The sequence below is a fragment of the Moschus berezovskii genome, chromosome 5 (genome assembly GCF_049115385.1).
Source record: "Moschus berezovskii isolate FMDL1 chromosome 5, NW_MosBer_1.0, whole genome shotgun sequence".
Classification (NCBI taxonomy): domain Eukaryota; kingdom Metazoa; phylum Chordata; class Mammalia; order Artiodactyla; family Moschidae; genus Moschus; species Moschus berezovskii.
Window position 1 is genome coordinate 42,563,432 of NC_142464.1, and position 20,121 is coordinate 42,583,552.

The 20,121-nt window shown below is 37.3% G+C and overlaps 1 protein-coding gene across 2 annotated transcripts in view; it reads right to left on the reverse strand.

Moving 5' to 3' along the window:
* Positions 1 to 18,529, reverse strand: part of MMRN1 (multimerin 1) — a 74,612-nt gene extending 56,083 nt beyond the window's left edge. For both annotated transcript variants that reach the window (XM_055434832.2, XM_055434831.2), the window contains exon 1: positions 17,842 to 18,529. In XM_055434832.2, coding sequence (XP_055290807.2) covers positions 17,842 to 18,431 — 590 coding nt within the window. In that variant the 5' untranslated portion in view covers positions 18,432 to 18,529. The remainder of the gene's footprint in view (positions 1 to 17,841) is intronic.
* Positions 18,530 to 20,121: the final 1,592 nt, after the last annotated feature.

Consider the following 20,121-nt stretch of genomic DNA (forward strand, 5'->3'; position numbering starts at 1 on the left):
GTCGGACACGACTGAGTGACTTTCACTTCACTTCACTTCAAGGATTTGCAAAAGAGATGTAAAATTCTGATTCAGAGGGAAAACCCTCAGGAAATGCCTGTCATGCCTGAGTCAGAGCCTAGTGATGGCCTTGACTCTTCCTGTGGAGTTTCCAGGAGTTCTCTCCCTATATGAAGGGAGGAATTTCTGCAAGTAGCCATCCATCCTAGAGTTGCAGGTCCAGCTCTGGCCTTGTACCCTTCCTTCCAGATCATCAAAAGGGATTGGTCTCCCTTTCCCATACTCACCAGAGTACATAATTTAGTCCAGGGGGTCCTCTGCCTCAGGCAGCACAATATCCCTCAAGACAAGTTCCCACAGGCCTGGATGACCAAAGTCTACCCCAGGGGATTTCTCTTTTCTACCTTTGATCTATGGTGGTGGTGGTTTAGTCCCTAAGTTGTGTCCGACTCTTGTGACCCCATGGGCTATAACCCACAAGTTCCTCTGTCCATGAGATTTTCCAGGCAAAAATACATGAGTGATTTGCCATTCCCTCCTCCAGGGGATGTTCCTGATCCAAGGACTGAACCTAGGACTCCTGCATTGCAGGCAGATTCTTTACCGACAGAGCTACCAGGGAAGCTCATATAATTTGATAAATAAAATGCTGTCCTACTGAGATGATCCTAAAAAGATGAAACTCTCCAAGCTGTTCTAATTGGGAGAAAAACACCAACCTGAAATTACTGAAAAATTTCAGGAAGGAAAGTCTAGATGTTTGGGATGACAGGAGGGCAGTAAGAACTAAGATGGCTGACCCAATAGTAGTAAAAATTTGTCCAGGTGCCAGGACTCCAAATTCAAAGCAATAGCCTTTAAAAGAAGCATGTGGAGGAAAGTATAAAGCCTTTGACAGCCACATTTCTTATATGCAAAGTAATCTGACTTTCTTAACCCCCACATAACCTTCCAATCTTGCTTGTACAAAAACTCAGAGAGGGGTCCCTAGTGGGCTTCTGGTTAGGATTCCAGGCTTAAACTGCTATGATCTGTGAAAGAAAGTGAAAGTCGCTGAGTCATGTCCAACTAGTCCAATGGAATTCTCCAGGCCAGAATACTGGAGTGGATAGCCATTCTCCAATTCCATGTCCAATTAGTCCATGGAATTCTCCAGGCCAGAATACTGGAGTGGATAGCCTTTCCCTTCTCCTGGGGATCTTCCCAACCCAGGGATAGAACCCAGGTCTCCTGCACTCCAAATGGATTCTTTACCAGCTGAGCCTCAAGGGAAGCCCTGTGATCCAGGTTCAATACCTGGTCAGGGAACTAAGAGCCTACAAGCCATGTGACGTGGCCAATAAATAAATAACAAAAACTCAGGATCAGAAACGATCATTTTTGTACATTTGAAAGCCATTAACCAAATTGTGGTTACCTCATGCAACGAGTTGACTCACTGGAAAAGACTCTGATGCTGGGAAAGGTTGGGGGCGGGAGGAGAAGGGGACAACGGAGAATGAGATGGCTGGATGGCATCACCGACTCTGTGGACATGAGTTTGAGTGAACTCCTGGAGTTGGTGATGGACACGGAGGCCTGGCATGCTGTGATTCATGGGGTCGCGGAGAGTCGGACACGACTGAGTGACTGAACTGAACTGACTAACCAAATTGTAGAGGATCTATATCCTGTGGTGCCAAATACATATGCTTTGTGAACAACTTTATCTGGAACCTACTGCTGGTTTATAGTTCTGGATTTAAAAGATGCTTTTTACTACATAGCCCTGAGTCCCAAGAATTGTTTGCCTGTGAATGGGATGATCCAGAGACTAATATAAAGCAATATTTTTTGGATGGTATTGCCACAAGAATTTTAGCATGCCCCTCCCTGCGGCCGCCTATTTTGGGGGAAGCCTTAGCCAAGAAATTTAGGGATCTCCAATTAATGGAGTTTTAATCCAATATGTGGATGATATACTAATTGCTAGTAAAATTAAGGAAGCTTCAGACCAAAATACAATCCTCACTTTAAACTTTTTGGTAGACCAGGAACATAAAAGTATACATTTTCAACGAATTTTAAGATATATACGATTTGAATTATCAAAAGGGCAAACAGATTTACTGCAAATAGAAGGAAAGCATTACCTAGAGTAGCTGTACTCACTACCAGATGGCAATTGTATGGATTCTGGGGAATGGCTGGGTTTTGTCATATTGGGATTCCCAAGTTTGAATTTATGGCCAACCACTTATATGAGGCTCTTAAAGGAAATGACAGTTAGCCAATAAGATGGAACTTTTAACATTTTATTGGAGGTTTTATTCAGGGTAACTAGGGAAGAGTGAAAAAAAAAGGGATCCATACTAAAAAGGAAGAAGTAAAACTTATGTTTGCATATTTCTTGCATGTAGGAAATTCTGAGTCCACTAAAACACTACTAGAGCTAATATGCAAATACAGCAAGGTTGCAATATATGAGAAATAGTTTTGTTTCTACACATTAGAAACTATTCAAAAAATGAATAGCTTGTTTTTCTTTGTACTAACTAAAATACTTAAATATATAAAATTTAAAAATTTTTATTCATGTGAAAGCACCAGAAATAATCTAAAAACAAAGACTGTGAATCAGAAGAAAATATTTGGCAAAGACACACAAAAAATAACATCCAAAAAATATAACAAATTCCTACCAATAAGAAATATAAAGACAAAAAATCGAACACTGAAAAATGGATAAACTACTTGAACAAACATTTTATACAAAGAAATACTAATGTCTATTATACATGTAAAAAGGTCAGTCTTGTCAACATCAAGAAAATGCAAATTAAGATCATAATGGAATAATGCTTTATACTCCGAAAAGCAAACACTGAGGATTTGACAGTCTCATATGTTCAGAGGAGATAGAGAATTGGAATCTTATACATACTATTGGTGGAATTATAAAGTGGCATGACCACTTTTAAAACCAATGTGTTAACATTATGTAAAAATGAACTTTGAATCCTCTGATCCAGTGGTTAGATATATACTTTAGAGAAACCATGGCACATATGTACCAGGAATCATGTATCTGAGTATTTCTAACAGTATAATTATCAAAGTTGAAGAGTAGTTTCAATGTCCGTTTATCACAGAATGGTGAAATACATTCTGAAATATTTACATATAGATTTATTCATCAATACTTAAACTTGTGTGATGCAAGCAAGTTACAGAAATAATACCATGTGATACTCTTTTCTTACATAAAGCTAAAAAATAAATTGATTCTTTATCAAATGTCACACAATTTTAAGTATGCTTTAAGAATAACGTAAAAATAAATCCTGCCTTACAGAAAGGTTCAGCTGAATTGCTGTGCTGATCCATGTCTTATCAATTAGACCATATTATACCTATAACTTTTCTCAAGCCCATTTCTAAAAAAACTTTGTTCATATCCATGCATGTATGCTTACTCTCATCAACATATAAGATAATAGAGGAATATGAATTGACCATTCTCCAAGGAGGCTGAGAAACTGTAACAACATTAAAGTAGGTCATTTGCCAAAAATGCCATGATCAGACAAAAATGACCTTTATTAAAGTACCTACTTTTAGTTGACATTCTGGCAGAAGCCATCCAAAATGATATTTAAAGATATTCCATACCTCAAGGAATCTTAAATTGAAAATATATATTAATGTTCCAAATGAAGTTGTAGGGGAATGGAGAGAGAGTTAAATGTTAACAGTTAAATGAGTATAGACACAAAAAAATTATTTGCAATTTTATAAAAATAATTTATTAAACAAATCATACGAGAAAGAAAATTATCTAACATAAATGGATGAAACTTAGTTGCTATAGGCAGAAGCCTGGAAAATGTTTTTACTGTGCTTGTAATATCTGAAAAAATTATTTTTCTAATTTTTAACAGAATGAGACTGGAATATATAGATAATATTTGGGAAAACAAAAATCAGTCTCATTTCTGGTTGTAATACCAGTTATTTTATTATAAGAGAGATCCTATACTAAACTGTAAGAAAGTTCTTAATAACTATAGATTAATTGAATGATTGGATTATATGATTTTTTCATTCTTAGGTTTCTATTTCTATCATTTTTCCCTATATATAAATAAAACAAGATACATATTCCCTCTCATTGGTAACTGAGACTATTTTTCTTGAAGGTAGAGGCAGAAATGACTTACAAAGTATAGTAGCAAAGCTCAAGACTGTAACATCAAATGGGCAAAAGAGCCTCTTGATGAGGGTGAAAAAGAAGAGTGAAAAATCTGGCTTAAAAACAACATTCAAAAAACTAAGATCATGGCATCTGCTCTCATCACTTCACGGCAAATAGATGGTGAAAAAGCGGAAACAGTGACAGACTTTATTTTCTTGGGCTTCAAAATCACTGTGGACGGTGACGGCAGCCACAAAATTAGGAGATGCTTGCTCCTTGGAAGGAAAGCTATGACAAACCTAGACAGCATATTAAAAAGCAGAGACATCACTGTGCTGACAAAAGTCTGTAGAGTCAAAGTCTTTCCAGTAGTCATGTACAGATATGAGATTTGGACCATAAAGAAGGCTGAGTGCCAGAGAATTGATGCTTCTGAGATGCTTGAGAGTTCTTTGGATTGCAAGGAGATCAAACAGGTCAATCCCAAAGGAAATCAACCCTGAATATTCATTGGAAGGAATGATGCTGAAGCTCCAGTACTTTGGCCACCTGCTGCAAAGAGCCAACTCATTGGAAAAGACCCTGGTGCTGGGAAAGATTGAGAGCAGGAGGAGAAGGAGGCGACAGAAGATGAGATGGTTGGATGATGTAACTGACTCAACAGACATAAGTTTGAGCAAACTCCAGGAGATAGCGAAGGACAGGGAAGCCTGGCGTGCTGCAGTCCATGGGGTTGCAAAGAGTTGGACACAACTGAGCAACTGAACAGCAACAAATGAGTTCAAATCAGTATGAGATGTATGTCACCAAATCACTAGAATATAAGAAATCTATGCTGCTTAAAATAATAATAACTATTATTATTAAAATAATACAACAATCAACCTAAATGTTAAAAACCAAAGAAGGAACACATTTTTCTCCAGTCACTAAATATCTGCTTTGAAATATGTAGGTCTTCTACAAATAAAGTTGACTCAGTCATTCATCTGTCTAAGGCAGATAAAGTGAGCATTATACAGCTTATTGTGCAAGGTTCTTTTGAATGAGAAGTTTGACAATTCAGTTCTGTAAAGACATATTAGCAAATTTTGTTCCTGTGTGGTGATACTTGGAAAAGTAATGTGAAACAAAGAACTGGCAAAAACAGGTAACAAAAATTTTAAAAATTAAAGACTACAATAAAGGGATATTTTAAAAATAGATTTTTCATTTAAATCCACTGATTATCCTAAGTACAGGGAATGATTAACTTCAGCTGAAGTCCAGTTAAATTGTCTGTCACGTAAGCATTGGCTGAATGATTATGGAGGAGACAGTATGAGGCAGGAAAAAAGTTTCACTGTCACTACGTAACCTGGGTTTTGGGGAAAAAAAAAAGATGATAGAAAGATAGCTAGATATTGTTTGTGAGAGTAAATCAGCATCAGCTGTAGTGATTGTTTAAAACTCTAAATAGTAAAACCATTTCATGACTAAAATAGTGTAGTAGGCAAAAAAGCAGATCAGTAGATTGCTCATGGCCCAGCAATCTTTGATCCAGTGTAAATTGGGAGAACTATCCACAGCCAAAGAGTCCCTGGTGTGATTCATAATTAGGTTTATGCTACCAACGAAATAAGCTCATTAAGGGATATTAAATATGTAAATATAATTTTAAAACCGAATAATTTGAAAATATAAGTTTTAAAATAGAAAATTCAGCATGGTGAAATAGCGACAGGCAAGTTTAAAAGCAATGTAATGATCCCAGACAAGCATTTTGCTTAAATCTAGAAATCCTTTGTACCTTTCCAGACTGATTATGGCAAACAGAGAGCAGTTTCTTTGAAGTGTTGAGCTTTCCGTGGGGTCCTAACCCTCCAAACAGCAGACTGCATTTGGGATTCTCTTTAAGGGTAAGAACACTTGCTTTTGTGCAGCAACATGTACTGAAAAAGGCTTGTATTGATCCTTTGGATTTTCCAAGTTAATAGGTAAAAGATTTGTTTGAGGGAAAAGCAGACATCTTTGGCTATTTATGAACATGAGATGCACTTGCAGAACTTAAAAAAGTAATGATAGAAGATTCTATTTTGATTCAGACAACTTGAAGTCTTGTGGTTAATGAACTAAGAAAAGCACTGTAAATAAACAATCATTCTACTCTGAAACATTTTAGAAATCCAGTCTTCCAAGGAGCCAGTGAAAACGCTAAATGAAAAACAAAAATTCCATGAGTTGGCCACTTGCCGTTTGCTGTGCACACTGACCAAACCATGGCCCACAGATTCCGTTCTCATCCTGAATTGAGAATGGACTGAAGCAACAAAGGATTCATTTAAATAATGACCATGACAAGTATTTTTCTTAAGAAACAGAAAACACCAATCTAAAAAATTTAATGTTACATATTTATACTAGTCCTTAAAATTCAGATTAATAAATTGCTTGTCATCCTGTTCATAAGACAATGTTTAAATGTTTATATTCACACCCTGGGATTTGACCTGACACAATACCATGAAAATACCAATTCCTAAGACTGTATACTAGAAATCAAAGTCAATCAGCAAAATTCCCACCATAAACTAGCCAATGGTATGTGATTTTCTCTTGGAAGTTGGATAAGGTTTTGTACTTGGGGAGACTATGTATTTAAAGAACTTTTTTTTTTTTTTCCAATTTTATTTATTTATTTTTTTCAAGTTGAACAGACTAAATTTCTTTAAACAAACTTACTTATACTCCAGAGTCCTTTAAAAACTTAATAGCATTTATACATTGAAGGTATTTGGTTTTCTTGTAACTAGCACTTCAAATGCAACAAGCATTTGAAGCAACAAGCATTTGACCCAACAAGTAAAACTTTCTACAGTTCATAACTTTTATAAATAAAATAAATTAAATGTACAGTGAATAAGTTCTCTGAAATATTTCAATATTTCTGCAGGTTTAGTAACATCGTAAAATACATTTCAACTAAAATTCACAAATCTAAAAACCTGTTAGGCATTTTTAGGCGTTTTAAGATGGAAATGAAGACCAATGTTACATCGTAATATGCCAATTAAAGAACTTTTAACTTCATTTCCTGTCATCCCCTTATTGAGATGAACGGGGATTCAGTGAGGGACAAGAGGAAATTAAACAACTTAGCCATAAGCTTATTCATTAAATGTGGCTTCCTCATCTATACAATAAATTTAATAATGTTATCTACCTCACAAATTGTTGTGAGATTAAATGACTTAATATATTTAAAACAGTTGCTGCTGCTGTTAATGACTACATGATTCAGAGAGTTCAATAAGATATTTTTATGAAGGGAATAGATACCTATGTAGCTGTATATATGTATGTATAAATCTCCCACTTTGTTTTTTGCCTCATACACTAGTAGAGATCGCTCCTTTTTCTTCTCTAATGACCTGATAAATTCATCTTAACCGTAAATGCTTATGTATATCAGGTTAATACAGAAGACTATTATTGTTGCTGATCAAAGCATATGATGAAGCTTAGCTCTCAGAAGAAATATATTCCAGATGTCTCTAAAGTCCCAAAAAGACATGAACCTAAATACTTCCCAAATGTTATGTAATCTTTATAGGAATCTTTATTTTCATTGGGCTTCCCTTGTGGCTCAGCTGGTAAAGAATCTGCCTGCAATGCAGGAGACCTGGGTTCCATCCCTGTGTTGGGAAGACCCCTGGAGAAGGGAAAGACTAGCCACTCCAGTATTCTGACCTAGAGAATTTCATAGACTGTCTAGATTAGGATTTATAGGTAGTGCACCTGTTACAAAGGAGAAAGTAGTCCAAAGAAAATATACAATGTGAAAGAAATATTAACAGAACTTGGAAGTAAGCATTTATATTTAGTGAAAAGATTCTTATTATGTAAATCACACACAAATAAAGCATTAGACATTTTATATTTAGTTTTGGCAGTTAGTTCAAAAGACAAGTCCATCTTGATAATAATCTCTTTAAGAAAATGCCTGTTTTCAAATTTTAAAAATTGTGGTTCATTTATTTTAGTGTAATACCTTTATATAGCCCATCCATTTTCTAAAGTCTATATAATATTTAAAGTGGGATAGAAGTATTAGTTTTATAAAAGAATCATAGAAATATTTGAAACAGATCTTGAGAGGCAATCATGAAAATCTCAGATGATGGGAAATTTCTGATACTTGAATTTTCTGGTTAACTTAGGTTTTAAGAAAAAAAAAAAAAAAAAACGTTTATATACCATCCTTTGCAATGAAAGTCTTTTGTCAGGCACCACTGTTTTGACTTCCATGGTGGGCACAATATAGTGAATATAATTGAGTTTTTAATGACATATGCTCAGAGTCACAAATTATTGTGTATATACAATAATAATAATAATAGTAGTAATTTTCAGTGTAAAATTTTAGGAGAATGAGCTGAGGGTGCCCCCTACCCGGGATGTGCTTGGAGTTTGCCTTTTGTACCAAACCTATTTTTCAAGTTTTAAAGCCAATGATAGAACATTTTTAGGAGGTACATTGAATTCGATATGCATAACATATGCATTTTTATAAGTAGCAATCATTAAAGGTACCTTAAACTTTTTTTCATACATTGGTTTTATTTTACCTAATTTTATTTTATTTTTGTTTCTTTTCCCCATCCTGTGACTTGGTTTTCAGGGATGTTGTAAACTCTACTCCAGTAGGTGTCAGACTTTCCCACTGTGCAAACTGCAGAGCCTCAGGAAAGGCAGGCTAATAGATGCTGTGATGCTTAATGCTATACTTAAATCAGTTGTTCCTGTAAACTGACTCTTTTTAGCATCCCCCCAAGTAATACATTTTTAAATTAATTTCATATTTAAGTAAACAAAGTATACAAACACTTCTCATCTCATCACCTAGATTATATAAGCACTCCTTAAAATCTGGCATGTATCATACAATATGTATTTATATATTCAGCAGCAATTTAGTGAGTAAAAATATCAAAGAAATAAAAGGAAATGATTAATAAGAAAAAACTGAGATGTGGAATATACTTTAGTGTTTTCACTGGCAATAATGTAGTAGATACATTTGTTTCTCAAGTATACACATGGTGTGTTTCCTTTTAGATATTTACAGCATGTGAGAATAACCCCCTTGGATGCTGCTAGGCCTTTGATAAGAACTTTGCAAACTACATGTGTTACAGACTGAATGTTTGCGTCCCCCTCAAACTCCATTTGTTGACATCCAAATGCCCATTATGATAGTTTTGAGAGATGGGGACTTTGGGAGTTATTAGGTGTAAGGTATTAGTACCCTTATAAAAGAGGCCCTAGAGAGATCCCTCATCCCTTGCACCATGTGGGGGTAAAATGAGAACTCAGGAACCTGAAAAAAAAAAACCTCACTGACCATGCTAGCAACCTGTTCCTGGGCTTCCAGCTTCCACAACTGAGAAATTTCTGTTGTTTATAAGCCACCCAGTCTTTCATTTTGTTGTAACAGTCTGAATGGACTAAGATGTTATCTGAATTTAATTGACCAGATTTTTCACATCTAAAACCTCATAATTTACAGTATTAAGCAGAAAAATGCTTATTATGATAGGCAATAGAATTAATTAGATGGTTAGTTTTTGTGATTTTAAACCATTAAATTTTTAAATTATATTTAAAATTTCTATTTACAAGTGGTCTAATTAATTAAAGACTTGTAGTATTTATTATTTTTAGACATACTGTGCTTTGCTTAGTTGCTCACTTGTGTCTGACTCTTTGTGACCCCATGGGCAGCCCATCAGTCTGCCTAGTCCATGGGGATTCTCCAGGCAAGAATACTGGAGTGGGTTGCCATGCTCTCCTCCAAGGGATTTTCCCAACCCAGGGATCGAACCCAGGTCTCCCGCATTGCAGGCAGATTCTTTACTGACTGAGTCACCAGGAAAGTGCTTAGACATACTAGAAATCATAATTTATTTAACTTGAGCCACTTGTTTGTACTTAAAGCAAGTTATATAGCTTATAGAAAGAATAAACAAATGAAATTCTAAAATAAATCAAGTTTCCAGTAAACTCAGCAAATAAAGTATTCATCTTGTTTCATATTCAACTTTTCCCTTCTGGCCTTTTCATTAACATTTTCCAATATTTATGGCCATTTTCTATGCAAAATAAAACACAATGGCAACAAGAGAGTGGGAAACTCTCAGAGCCAGCTCTGACTCATGCCCTCTCTCCCTTTTCCTTTTCATTAAAAAAAAAAAAAGAGAAAACTCCTCAATTGATTATCCATATTTTTATAGTTCTCATATTTTCCAAACTTATGTCTCTAGCCTTGATCTCTGCTTCAAACTCCAAATCCATCCATTAAGCAGTCATTCCATAGAATTTTGTTCGACTTTTTCTATGTACATGGCACTTATGTTAGCAGTTGAATAGAATAATACTTGAGAAGGGCAAGGTTCCTATTATCACAGGGTGTATGTATGACATGAAAAAATATAAAATATATGAATGTCTATAGTAATAAACCCAATAATTTCAAATAAATGCTTTAAATAAAAAAGTAAAGGTGATAAGGATGGCAATTTGACATTGGGTTGTCAGAGAAGGTCTGCTTGAGATAGGGACATCAATGCTAGAGTTGCATGAAGAAAAGGAATCAATCATTAAAAATACTGAAGTTAGAGCATTCTATCGAGAGCACACAAGAAATTTCCTTGAGATACTTATTAACTTGACATGGTCGGTAACCAGAAGGAAGCCCACTGTGACTGGAGAAAATGAAGTGGCATGAACTTGGAGCATGGTGAAAATTTAGATCATAAAGACAGGGGGTCATGAGCAAGCCCAGTGCGCACAGTGAGGATTTAGAATTTTATTCTATAGGTAATGGAAAGCTACCAAGTGAATTTGAGCAGGTGAGCAAAATACCAAATTTCACTGGTTTTTAAGACACACATCTCGGAAATCAGGAATATGTTTTGAAATCAATGGTATCTTTTAGTCACTATTGGTCAGATGGTAGGTATTGTTACTGCCTTAGAAATAGCTAAACCAGTTTTATTTATATTTTCATTTCAAGGATGCCTAAGTGATATGTAATAAAACTCCAAAAGATAAATCTAAAAACTATAATCTCATACTTTCTTATTAGTACATAAGATAATGCATCACAGTATATAAGTCTTACATTCAATGAAATTCATTAACCTGAGGCAAAGGTTAAATGCCTTGAAATGAAGTGAAAGTCACTCAATCATGTCCAAGTCTTTGTGACCCCGTGGACTATACAGTCTGTGGAATTCTCCAGACCAGAATACTGGAGTGGGTGGCCTTTCCCTTCTCCAGGAGATCTTCCCAACCCAGAGATGGAACCCAGGTCTCCCACAATGCAGGCAGATTCCTTACCAGCTGAGCCACAAGGGAATCCCAAGAATACTGGAGTGGGTAGCCTATCCCTTCTCCAGTGGATCTTCCCAAGCCAGGAATTGACCTGGGGTCTCCCACATTGCAGGTAAAGATTCTTTACCAACTGAGCTATCAGGGAAGCCAATCTTTCAAAACCTCAGGTTATCTCCATTTTCACTTGCAATCCCCAGCCCCTTTCAGTGTTTTTCAGATGGCTACCACTGTTTTGGCATCAAATCCAAACTGAAAATATCCAGGCACAGAATTATCCAATAGAACTTTCTGCAACAATGCAAATACTGTGTGTCTACACTGTCCCATACGGCAGCCACTAGCCCCAGGTGAACAGAATGCTTGACCATGTAACTAGTGTGACTGAGGAACTGAATTTTTAATTTCACTTAATTTTAATTAATTTAATTTTAAATAGCCACCTGTGCTATGCTCAGTCGCTTAGTGGCTATCACAGTATAGAGTGCATGCCTAGAGGAAGAAGAGAAACCTGAGTGTCAAGAGTGGGGAAGTTTTTCCTTGAGGTCCCCTGGTGGTTTTTCCCAGGTGTCTCTTTGGTCAAAAGCTGGTCACATGTCTACTCCTAAGTCAAACATTGCCAAGGGAAACCATTTCCACAGTTAGCTTAAAATAATCAGGATTCAGTGCGGGTGCAGTGGCCCTGGCCCTGGCGGCACCTGGGTGGGAGCAGGTGGCTGGGCACAGAGGGACTCGGAGGAGCCGAGTTCTATGTCAAACATACAATGTTCTATGTCAAATTTATTCAATAAAAAAGTTTGAAAGATCTCACACGTGTGGAGGCAAGAGTGGAAATGTGGACAAGATAAGAGATTGGTGGAGGATAATGGTGGTAAGAATGGGATGGGATGGTAAAGGTGGAGAGAGGCTAGGGGGTTTGAAGAATGTTGGAGAGGACTCTAAGACTTTTTAATTGATGATATAAAGGCCAGGGGAGAAAATGTAAAATATATACCAAAGGTTTCTAGTTACGGAACTAGCCATTCACTGAGATGAAGATTCAAGTACACATGTGCAGGGGTTGGGATGGTGAGAGAAGTTATTAGGTAGGCAGTTGATGCCTCTCGAGATCTCATTTTACCTACTATCCTCTCAGGGAAGGCTCACAGCATTCAGGGTAGGCCAGTCACCCTGTTACGTATGCTTAAGAACTTCATTCAGAAAGTTGATCACCATTTTGATTCCACACCAGCAATTGTGATGCACTCTTTTTCCTCCCCATGCCCTCCTAGACTGCAGGTTCCATGAGGGCAGAACGGGTGGGAGTTTGTTTTCACTTTTACTCTCAGCACAAGCACAATGCTGGGGACACATTGAAAGCTGAAAGTGTTAGTTGCTCAGTCATGTCTGACTCTGCGACCCCATGAACTGTAGCCTGTATTCAGTTCAGTTGCTCAGTCATGTCCTACTCTTTGTGACTCCATGAATCACAGCACGCCAGGCCTCCCTGTCCGTCACCAACTCCTGGAGTTCACTCAAACTCACGTCCATCGAGTCGGTGATGCCATCCAGCCATCTCATTCTCTGTAGTCCCCTTCTCCTCCCGCCCCCAACCTTTCCCAGCATCAGAGTCTTTTCCAGTGAGTCAACTTGTCGCATGAGGTGGCCAAAGTATTGGAGTTTCAGCTTTAGCATCAGTCCTTCCAATGAACACCCAGGACCTGTATTAGTCCTCAGCAAATATTGGATCACTGAATAAATACACTAATTCTAATTTCTCCTTTTTATCCTGCCTGTTTCAAAGTGCTTGGTCACTGTCCAACCTCCATTGTGCTAGACCGGAAACCACAACTCTGGTGCGGCCAGGAGTTCTGTGGTGCTAAGATGAGACAAAGTACAAGATGAGACAAAAATATGCCAGAAAAATTCTATTGATGTAAGTATTCCTTTTAAGTAGAATCACTATAAAATTCCAAGAGTAGTAGGGAAAAAAACCCCAAAACCTAAAGACGAGTTTATCCCCAGTCAATCTGGTTTTCTTATACAGAAATAATAATTCTCTAGGAAGGATTTGTTTATATATTCACATATAGATCCATAAACTTTACATTCAGTTCATTAAATATTGTGTACTTATTATAAACCAAATATTTTACTAGCAATGAAAATATGTCCCTAAATGCAAGGAGATCACATATATAAATATAATACACTACTAAATGTGAAACTCCAATACTTTGGCCACTTCATGCGACGAGTTGATGCTGGTAAATGTTGGGGACGGGAGGAGACAGGGGGATGACAGAGAATGAGATGGCTGGATGGCATCACCGACTCTGTGGACATGAGTTTGAGTGAACTCCGGGAGTTGGTGATGGACAGGGAGGTCTGGCGTGCTGTGATTCATGGGGTCGCAGAGAGTCGGACACGACTGAGCGACTGAACTGAACTGAACTGTAAGTGTGGTGAAAGAAGAATTCAGAGTATTTGTACAGTCAGAGAGCCCACCTGACTGAGACTGAGAAGGCTTCCTGGAGGTATTATTATCAGGTGTAAAAGAAGTAGGTGATAGGAAAATAAGACTATGCTAGCCAGAAGTACAAACAGGGACCAGAGATGGGTTTAACAAACAATATAATGTGGACTGCTTCTGCTGCTGCTAAGTCACTTCAGTCGTGTCCGACTCTGTGTGATCCCATAGACGGAAGCCCACCAGGCTCCCCCATCCCTGAGATTCTCCAGGCAAGAACACTGGAGTGGGTTGCCATTTCCTTCTCCAATGTGGGAAAGTGAAGTCGCTCAGTCGTGTCCAACCCTTAGCGACCCCACGGACTGCAGCCTACCAGGCTCCTCCATCCATGGGATTTTCTAGGCAAGAGTACTGGAGTGGCTTGCCATTGCCTTTTCCGATACTGTGGACTGCTGCTGCTGCTGCTAAGTCACTTCAGTCGTGTCCGACTCTGTGTGACCCCACAAACGGAAGCCCACCAGGCTCCCCCATCCCTGGGATTCTCCAGGCAAGAACACTGGAGTGGGTTGCCGTTTCCTTCTCCAATGTGTGAGAGTGAAGTCGCTCAGTCGTGTCCGACCCCTAGCAACCCCACGGACTGCAGCCTACCAGGCTCCTCCATCCATGGGATTTTCCAGGCAATAGTACTGGAGTGGCTTGCCATTGCCTTTTCCGATACCGTGGACTAGAAAACTACAAATTTTAATGACCAGAAAGTGACAGAAGATGAGGCTGGGGAGATAGGCGAGAGCCAGATCAAGGATGGCGTTGTGTGACTGACTGGGTAACAAATCTGGACTCTGTTATGGAGCAAAGAATAACCACTGAAGCCTCAGAAGTGGGGAAATATACTGGCCACTTGTTTTTTCCAGTTGGGATAGTAGACTGTGTTTGCTGAGGCAGTATAACATAGGGATAGAATGCTTTGTCTCTGAAGACAGTCAGCCTGGGTTTGCATTTTTGCCCTGCAATTTACTAGCTCAGTGACCCTAGTTAAGTTTCTTAACCTCTCCACAATGAAATAGTAAAATAATCTTCTTCATAAAATTATGGTGATGTTTAAAGGATTGAAAATTACGTATTTTCATATATACACACACACACATACACACATATACACACACTCAGAATAGTACAGTACTAGGGATAATATAATAAAGAGTTTACTACTATTATTGTTTATTAATCAAATGAAAATATGAAAGATCTCTTTTGACCTTGTCGCGGAGAGTCGGACACGACTGAGGGACTGAACTGAACTGAACTGAAGGTTTCTTTTCGTCAGCACTGTGTCCATAAGAGATGGACCTGAGTTTTGTCTAATACCATTATCAATTGCATGGCTTAATGAGTAAGAAGCCTGGGACTTAATGAAAAGTTTACTAAAAGAGAACGTCAGGACCTCCCTGGTGGTCCAGTGGTATATAACTCAGTGCTCCCAATGCAGAGAGTTTGATATCTGGTCAGGGAACTGAGATCCTGCATGCTTCATGGTTCAGCCAAAAAAATGAAATAGAACCTTAGCTCTCCAGGACTTCAGGATGTAGACGCACTAAGTTGTTGTTGTTCAATCCTCCACTGTCTCCTGGAGTTTGTTCAAGACTCTCTAAGTACATGTGTGCTAAGTCGCTTCAATCATGTCTGACTCTATGCAACCCTATGAACTGTACTCTGCAAGGCTCCTCTGTCCATGAGTTTCTGCAGGCAATACTGGAGTGGGTTGCCTTTATCTTCTCCAGGGGATTCTCCCGACCCAGGGATCAAACCTGCATCTCTTACATCTCCTGCATTGGCAGGAGGGTTCTTTACCTCTAGAGCCACCTGGGAAGCCCGAGAAATAAGATTATTTTCATTGGAAAATCCAAGGGATGGAGTTCTGCTCAGCAGGTTACAACTTTAATGTCTTGTTTCCTCCTAACATATAGTGAATTTTTAAAAATCTGAGACATGTTTGTGCTTACTTTTTAAAGAAAATATTCCTTGGAAGCAGGAATTATTTTAAAAATTCTCTATTTCCCCAGAGACTAGTACAATGTTAGGCACATCAGAGGCAATATATAAAAATCATCAAATAAGTACGTGTTCATAAGCTTTGACAGTGAGGTCTCTGGGTAAAACAATTAGCATTTATCTAGTATTCATCAAGTTATCAATTACTACTTCTAATTATGAAACAACTATATGACATTTCTATATACCATGTAAAACTTAAGCAGTATTTTAATTAGAACTGTTCCCTTTTTCTTTTGGTTGTATTTACTAGTCTACTGAAAAATCTTGACACACATCTCTAAAAAGTTCAAGTCATTTTCTATGAGTGCCTAAGGTTTCTATTCAACTTGTTTAAAATATTAAATTATAGAATATTACAAAATATTAATAGAAATGATTTATAAGTGACTGTGACTCTCAATAGTTTACATTTTACTATTATTTGATAGTCCATATTCTGTTGTTCATAAACATGAGAAAGTTTAATTTATGTCTGTTAAAATGTCTATTATAGACAAAGTATATCCTTCTCAAGTTGAACATTTTGTAATCTGTAGTATTTATTTTATAGTACATTGGCATGTTCCACATTCCACCAAGTTAATGTCTAGTTAAAATCACAGTTACTTTCATATTTAAAAAATTCTATAACCTTTGAAATACAGTGAAAATGGAATTAAATAAATACAAGTCTATTGGTTTATATGCTTCCCAATGTGTCCTCATCTTTATATCAAGAACATCTTTATATCATTGACACAATGCCTTTCATACAGCAGGTGTAAGTTGCTATTATTAACTTGAATTAGTTTATATAGTCAGATGTTTAACTCAAGCTTCCAAGACATTTATTGATGTCTTGAAATTTTTTTTATAGGCAAAAGGTATTTGAAAGTTTAGTTTCATAATACTAAACTTCTAGTATTCCAAACACAGAAATAATTTTGGACATTGAGTGAATAGAGCATTGACTTGATTTCTCAGTGTTTTGCTCTTGTTTTTTGGTCCTTTCAAAAGTCTTCTTTAATGATACTCTTTTAAGCTTTGTTTTATTATTTTGTTTCAACAACAATTCAAATTGAATTTTCTCTAATTTTAAATCAAAATCTATTTGAAAAATTGGCCTTTCTAATCAACACATTAATAATAATGGCATAACTCAGTATAATAGTACTAGTAAATATGATTTGTTGAGCACCCATTCTGTAAGAAGCATGTGTCTAAGCACATTTCATTAGTTTGAATCTTTCATGATAACCCTGAAAAGTTGGTACTTCCTATCTGCATTTTACAAATGAAGAAACTCAGATTCAAGAATATCAATTGACTTGCTCAAGTCAAGGATCTAGACAGTATGGGAGCCAGGATTCCAACCCAGCTCTGCTTGGTTTGATCTCGATAACTGTTCAATTTCCACAGCACCAGGCTGTTTCAATTTTTAAATCTGTTCACACCTTAACTGTATTGACATTTTTTTCTTTCACCTTGTGGGTGTAATTCTGAGCACAAACAGCATATGCTTGATGTGAGTTAACTAACAAGTCCCTGTAGGGTTACACTGTAGGGTTAGTGACCATCTCCAGTTAAAGTACCTCTATTAGTAACTTGAACCACTTCAATTAAAACAAATTGCTACATTTTGTTTGTTCAGCTTTTCCTTTTAAGATAAGGTAATGCTCAATTCCCTCATCTAACTGACATATGATCTGGTTTCATCTTGAACATAAAATCCTTTCTGGAAATGAGACCGCTTAACTGTTAGCTTGCAATCTTATAAACCATATCATTAGAAAGGGGAAAAAAAGAATTTTCTTACTTTCCTCTAGTTGTTTCAAAACTTGATTTTTGTTTGCTGGTTCTTTGGCTTCCAGGGCTGTCACCTCTGCTGAGATATGTTTCCCGTGGCGATCGATTTCCCACACCTCCAACTGAGTTTGGAGAAATGCCTCGTTCATTCGTCTTTCTGGCAAAGCTCTGAAGAAATTTCAGGGTGGAGTTGGAAAGAATCACTGACTCTGCTTTAGGACTGAACTTGAGAGTAGATTCCGTCTGGAGTGCAAGAGTTTGTAACTTCAGCATCCCTTCTTCTGTCTTCTCTGTGGGTGTGAGAGTTTGTTTTCTCACACCATCGGGAGATGCACTTGTCTCTGAGGGCAGTGGTATTGATTTCAGAAGACTGTCTTCAGAAGTGCTGGAATCAGGAGCTGTGGCCACCTCAGGTGATATGATCGGGGTGGTTGGCAGCACCTGGAGACTTTGTCCTTTGTTTGGAGGAACTGAAGCAGAGGTCGCATTCTTCTGGGAGTTCTCATCCTCAGGTGTAATCCAAGTGTGCATAGGGTCATTAAGCCCAAAGCCTCCACTCCATAAACTAGAAAGCAGGATAAATAGCCTTGCTCCTTTCATTTCAGTAGTTTGAACCTAGAAAGCTCATGTAAAATTGGGGGATAAAGTCCTTCTAGCCTTTCTGACAGCTGCTTCCACACTGAATCTGCTAAGACAGAGGTCTGCCAATTTGAGATGTGAAGAGGAAACAGGTTTCTGTGTTTTGTAATGGACTCGGGAAGTTTGATTTCCTGTTTCTGTAGGTTCTGTGTGATCTGTGACCTCTGGTAGGATGATCTATGGAAGCAATAAAGCGTGTCCGACGAAGCTGAGGGTAAATGGAAAAACACAGGCAATGATTATCAGGAAAACCCATGAAAGAAACATGAAATAACTTTCCCAGGTCCACTCATATTTCATGTATTGCTCAGTTTTGAAGAGAAATTTCATGGTGATGATGGAATTTTGTTTGGATGGGTTAAGTCAAAGAGTTTACATTTTGTTCTACTATGCAAGGAAATTGAGAAAAAAAATGTGATACTTCCTTTCAACAGTGCCCCATCTAGAGAGCCAAGTTTTGTTTAAGGACATATACACATACACACACATAAATAAAAACTCAGTCTACAGTGTCTCTGCCCTTTCATACATCACAGGCTGAATTGTCAAAAAATAAAAACATATCCCTATTTTTCTATCTACACTTTAGCTGTAGCATTATTTGAAGTCAATCTCAATGATGATAATAAAAAAGAAAAGCATAAATAACTGAATTATATGAGTATACAAGAAACTCACTTTAAATTTTGCTCTCAAAATTTCTATTAGAACCAATTAGGGAATGAAGCATCAGAAATTTAATTCTTTTATTTTCTAATCCTTATCTTCTCATGATTGGGAGTGATAAATATTTTACCACTAAAAAAGGATGAAGAAAGAGTGGACTTACATGAAAATAAAATGGAATCATAAATATTAGTTTTTGTATTTTTACTGTAGCACCAAATATATCAGCAGCAGAAAATAGGGAACTGCATTGATCAAAGACTTCTCAATGGTGGTTTTCCCAGTAGGGATGCTTCATGGGATTTATGATTTCACTGTTCCAACAAATGTCTGATTCTCAGGATTCCATTAAGCTCTCTGAGCTATAAAAATTTTTCCATAGCATACTCTTCGGACATATAAGTAACAAACTAGAATAGTTCATCCATCCACATGTTTCTTCTTTCATTCATTCAGTAATAACCCAAATCGCCAGTCAGCTTTAGTGAGGTGCTCTCTTAGATGCTGAGATTATAAAGCAAGAATATTCTTGGGTCTCAGTGTACTTGTGTTCTATTATATATTACCTGAAGGCTAGATCTCTGTGTAATTAACCTTTTTGTCAACTTCAATTCCTGGTATTAAGTTCTTGTTAAATATTCAGTCTTGTAATGTTTTCTTTCAGAACCAAAAAACTGGAAACCTCATGACTATTTGGTTATATATTATTGTAGATATATTATCTTGTCTCTAATCCTTTTTACATGGGGCTGCAAAGAGTCCATGGGGTCACAAAGAGTCAGACACAGCTGAGCAACTGAACAACACCCACCACAGATAGACATTCTTGTCTCTAATCCTGTATACAGGACACCAGTTTTCGAAACAAGACCTAAATTTCCTCTGAATTACTAAATTTTTGGTCTTAATACATTTTCTCCCCTTCATCTCTGCCATTCTCTTATACAAGCTATGGACATTTAGACGAGATCGGGTGCATTCAGGG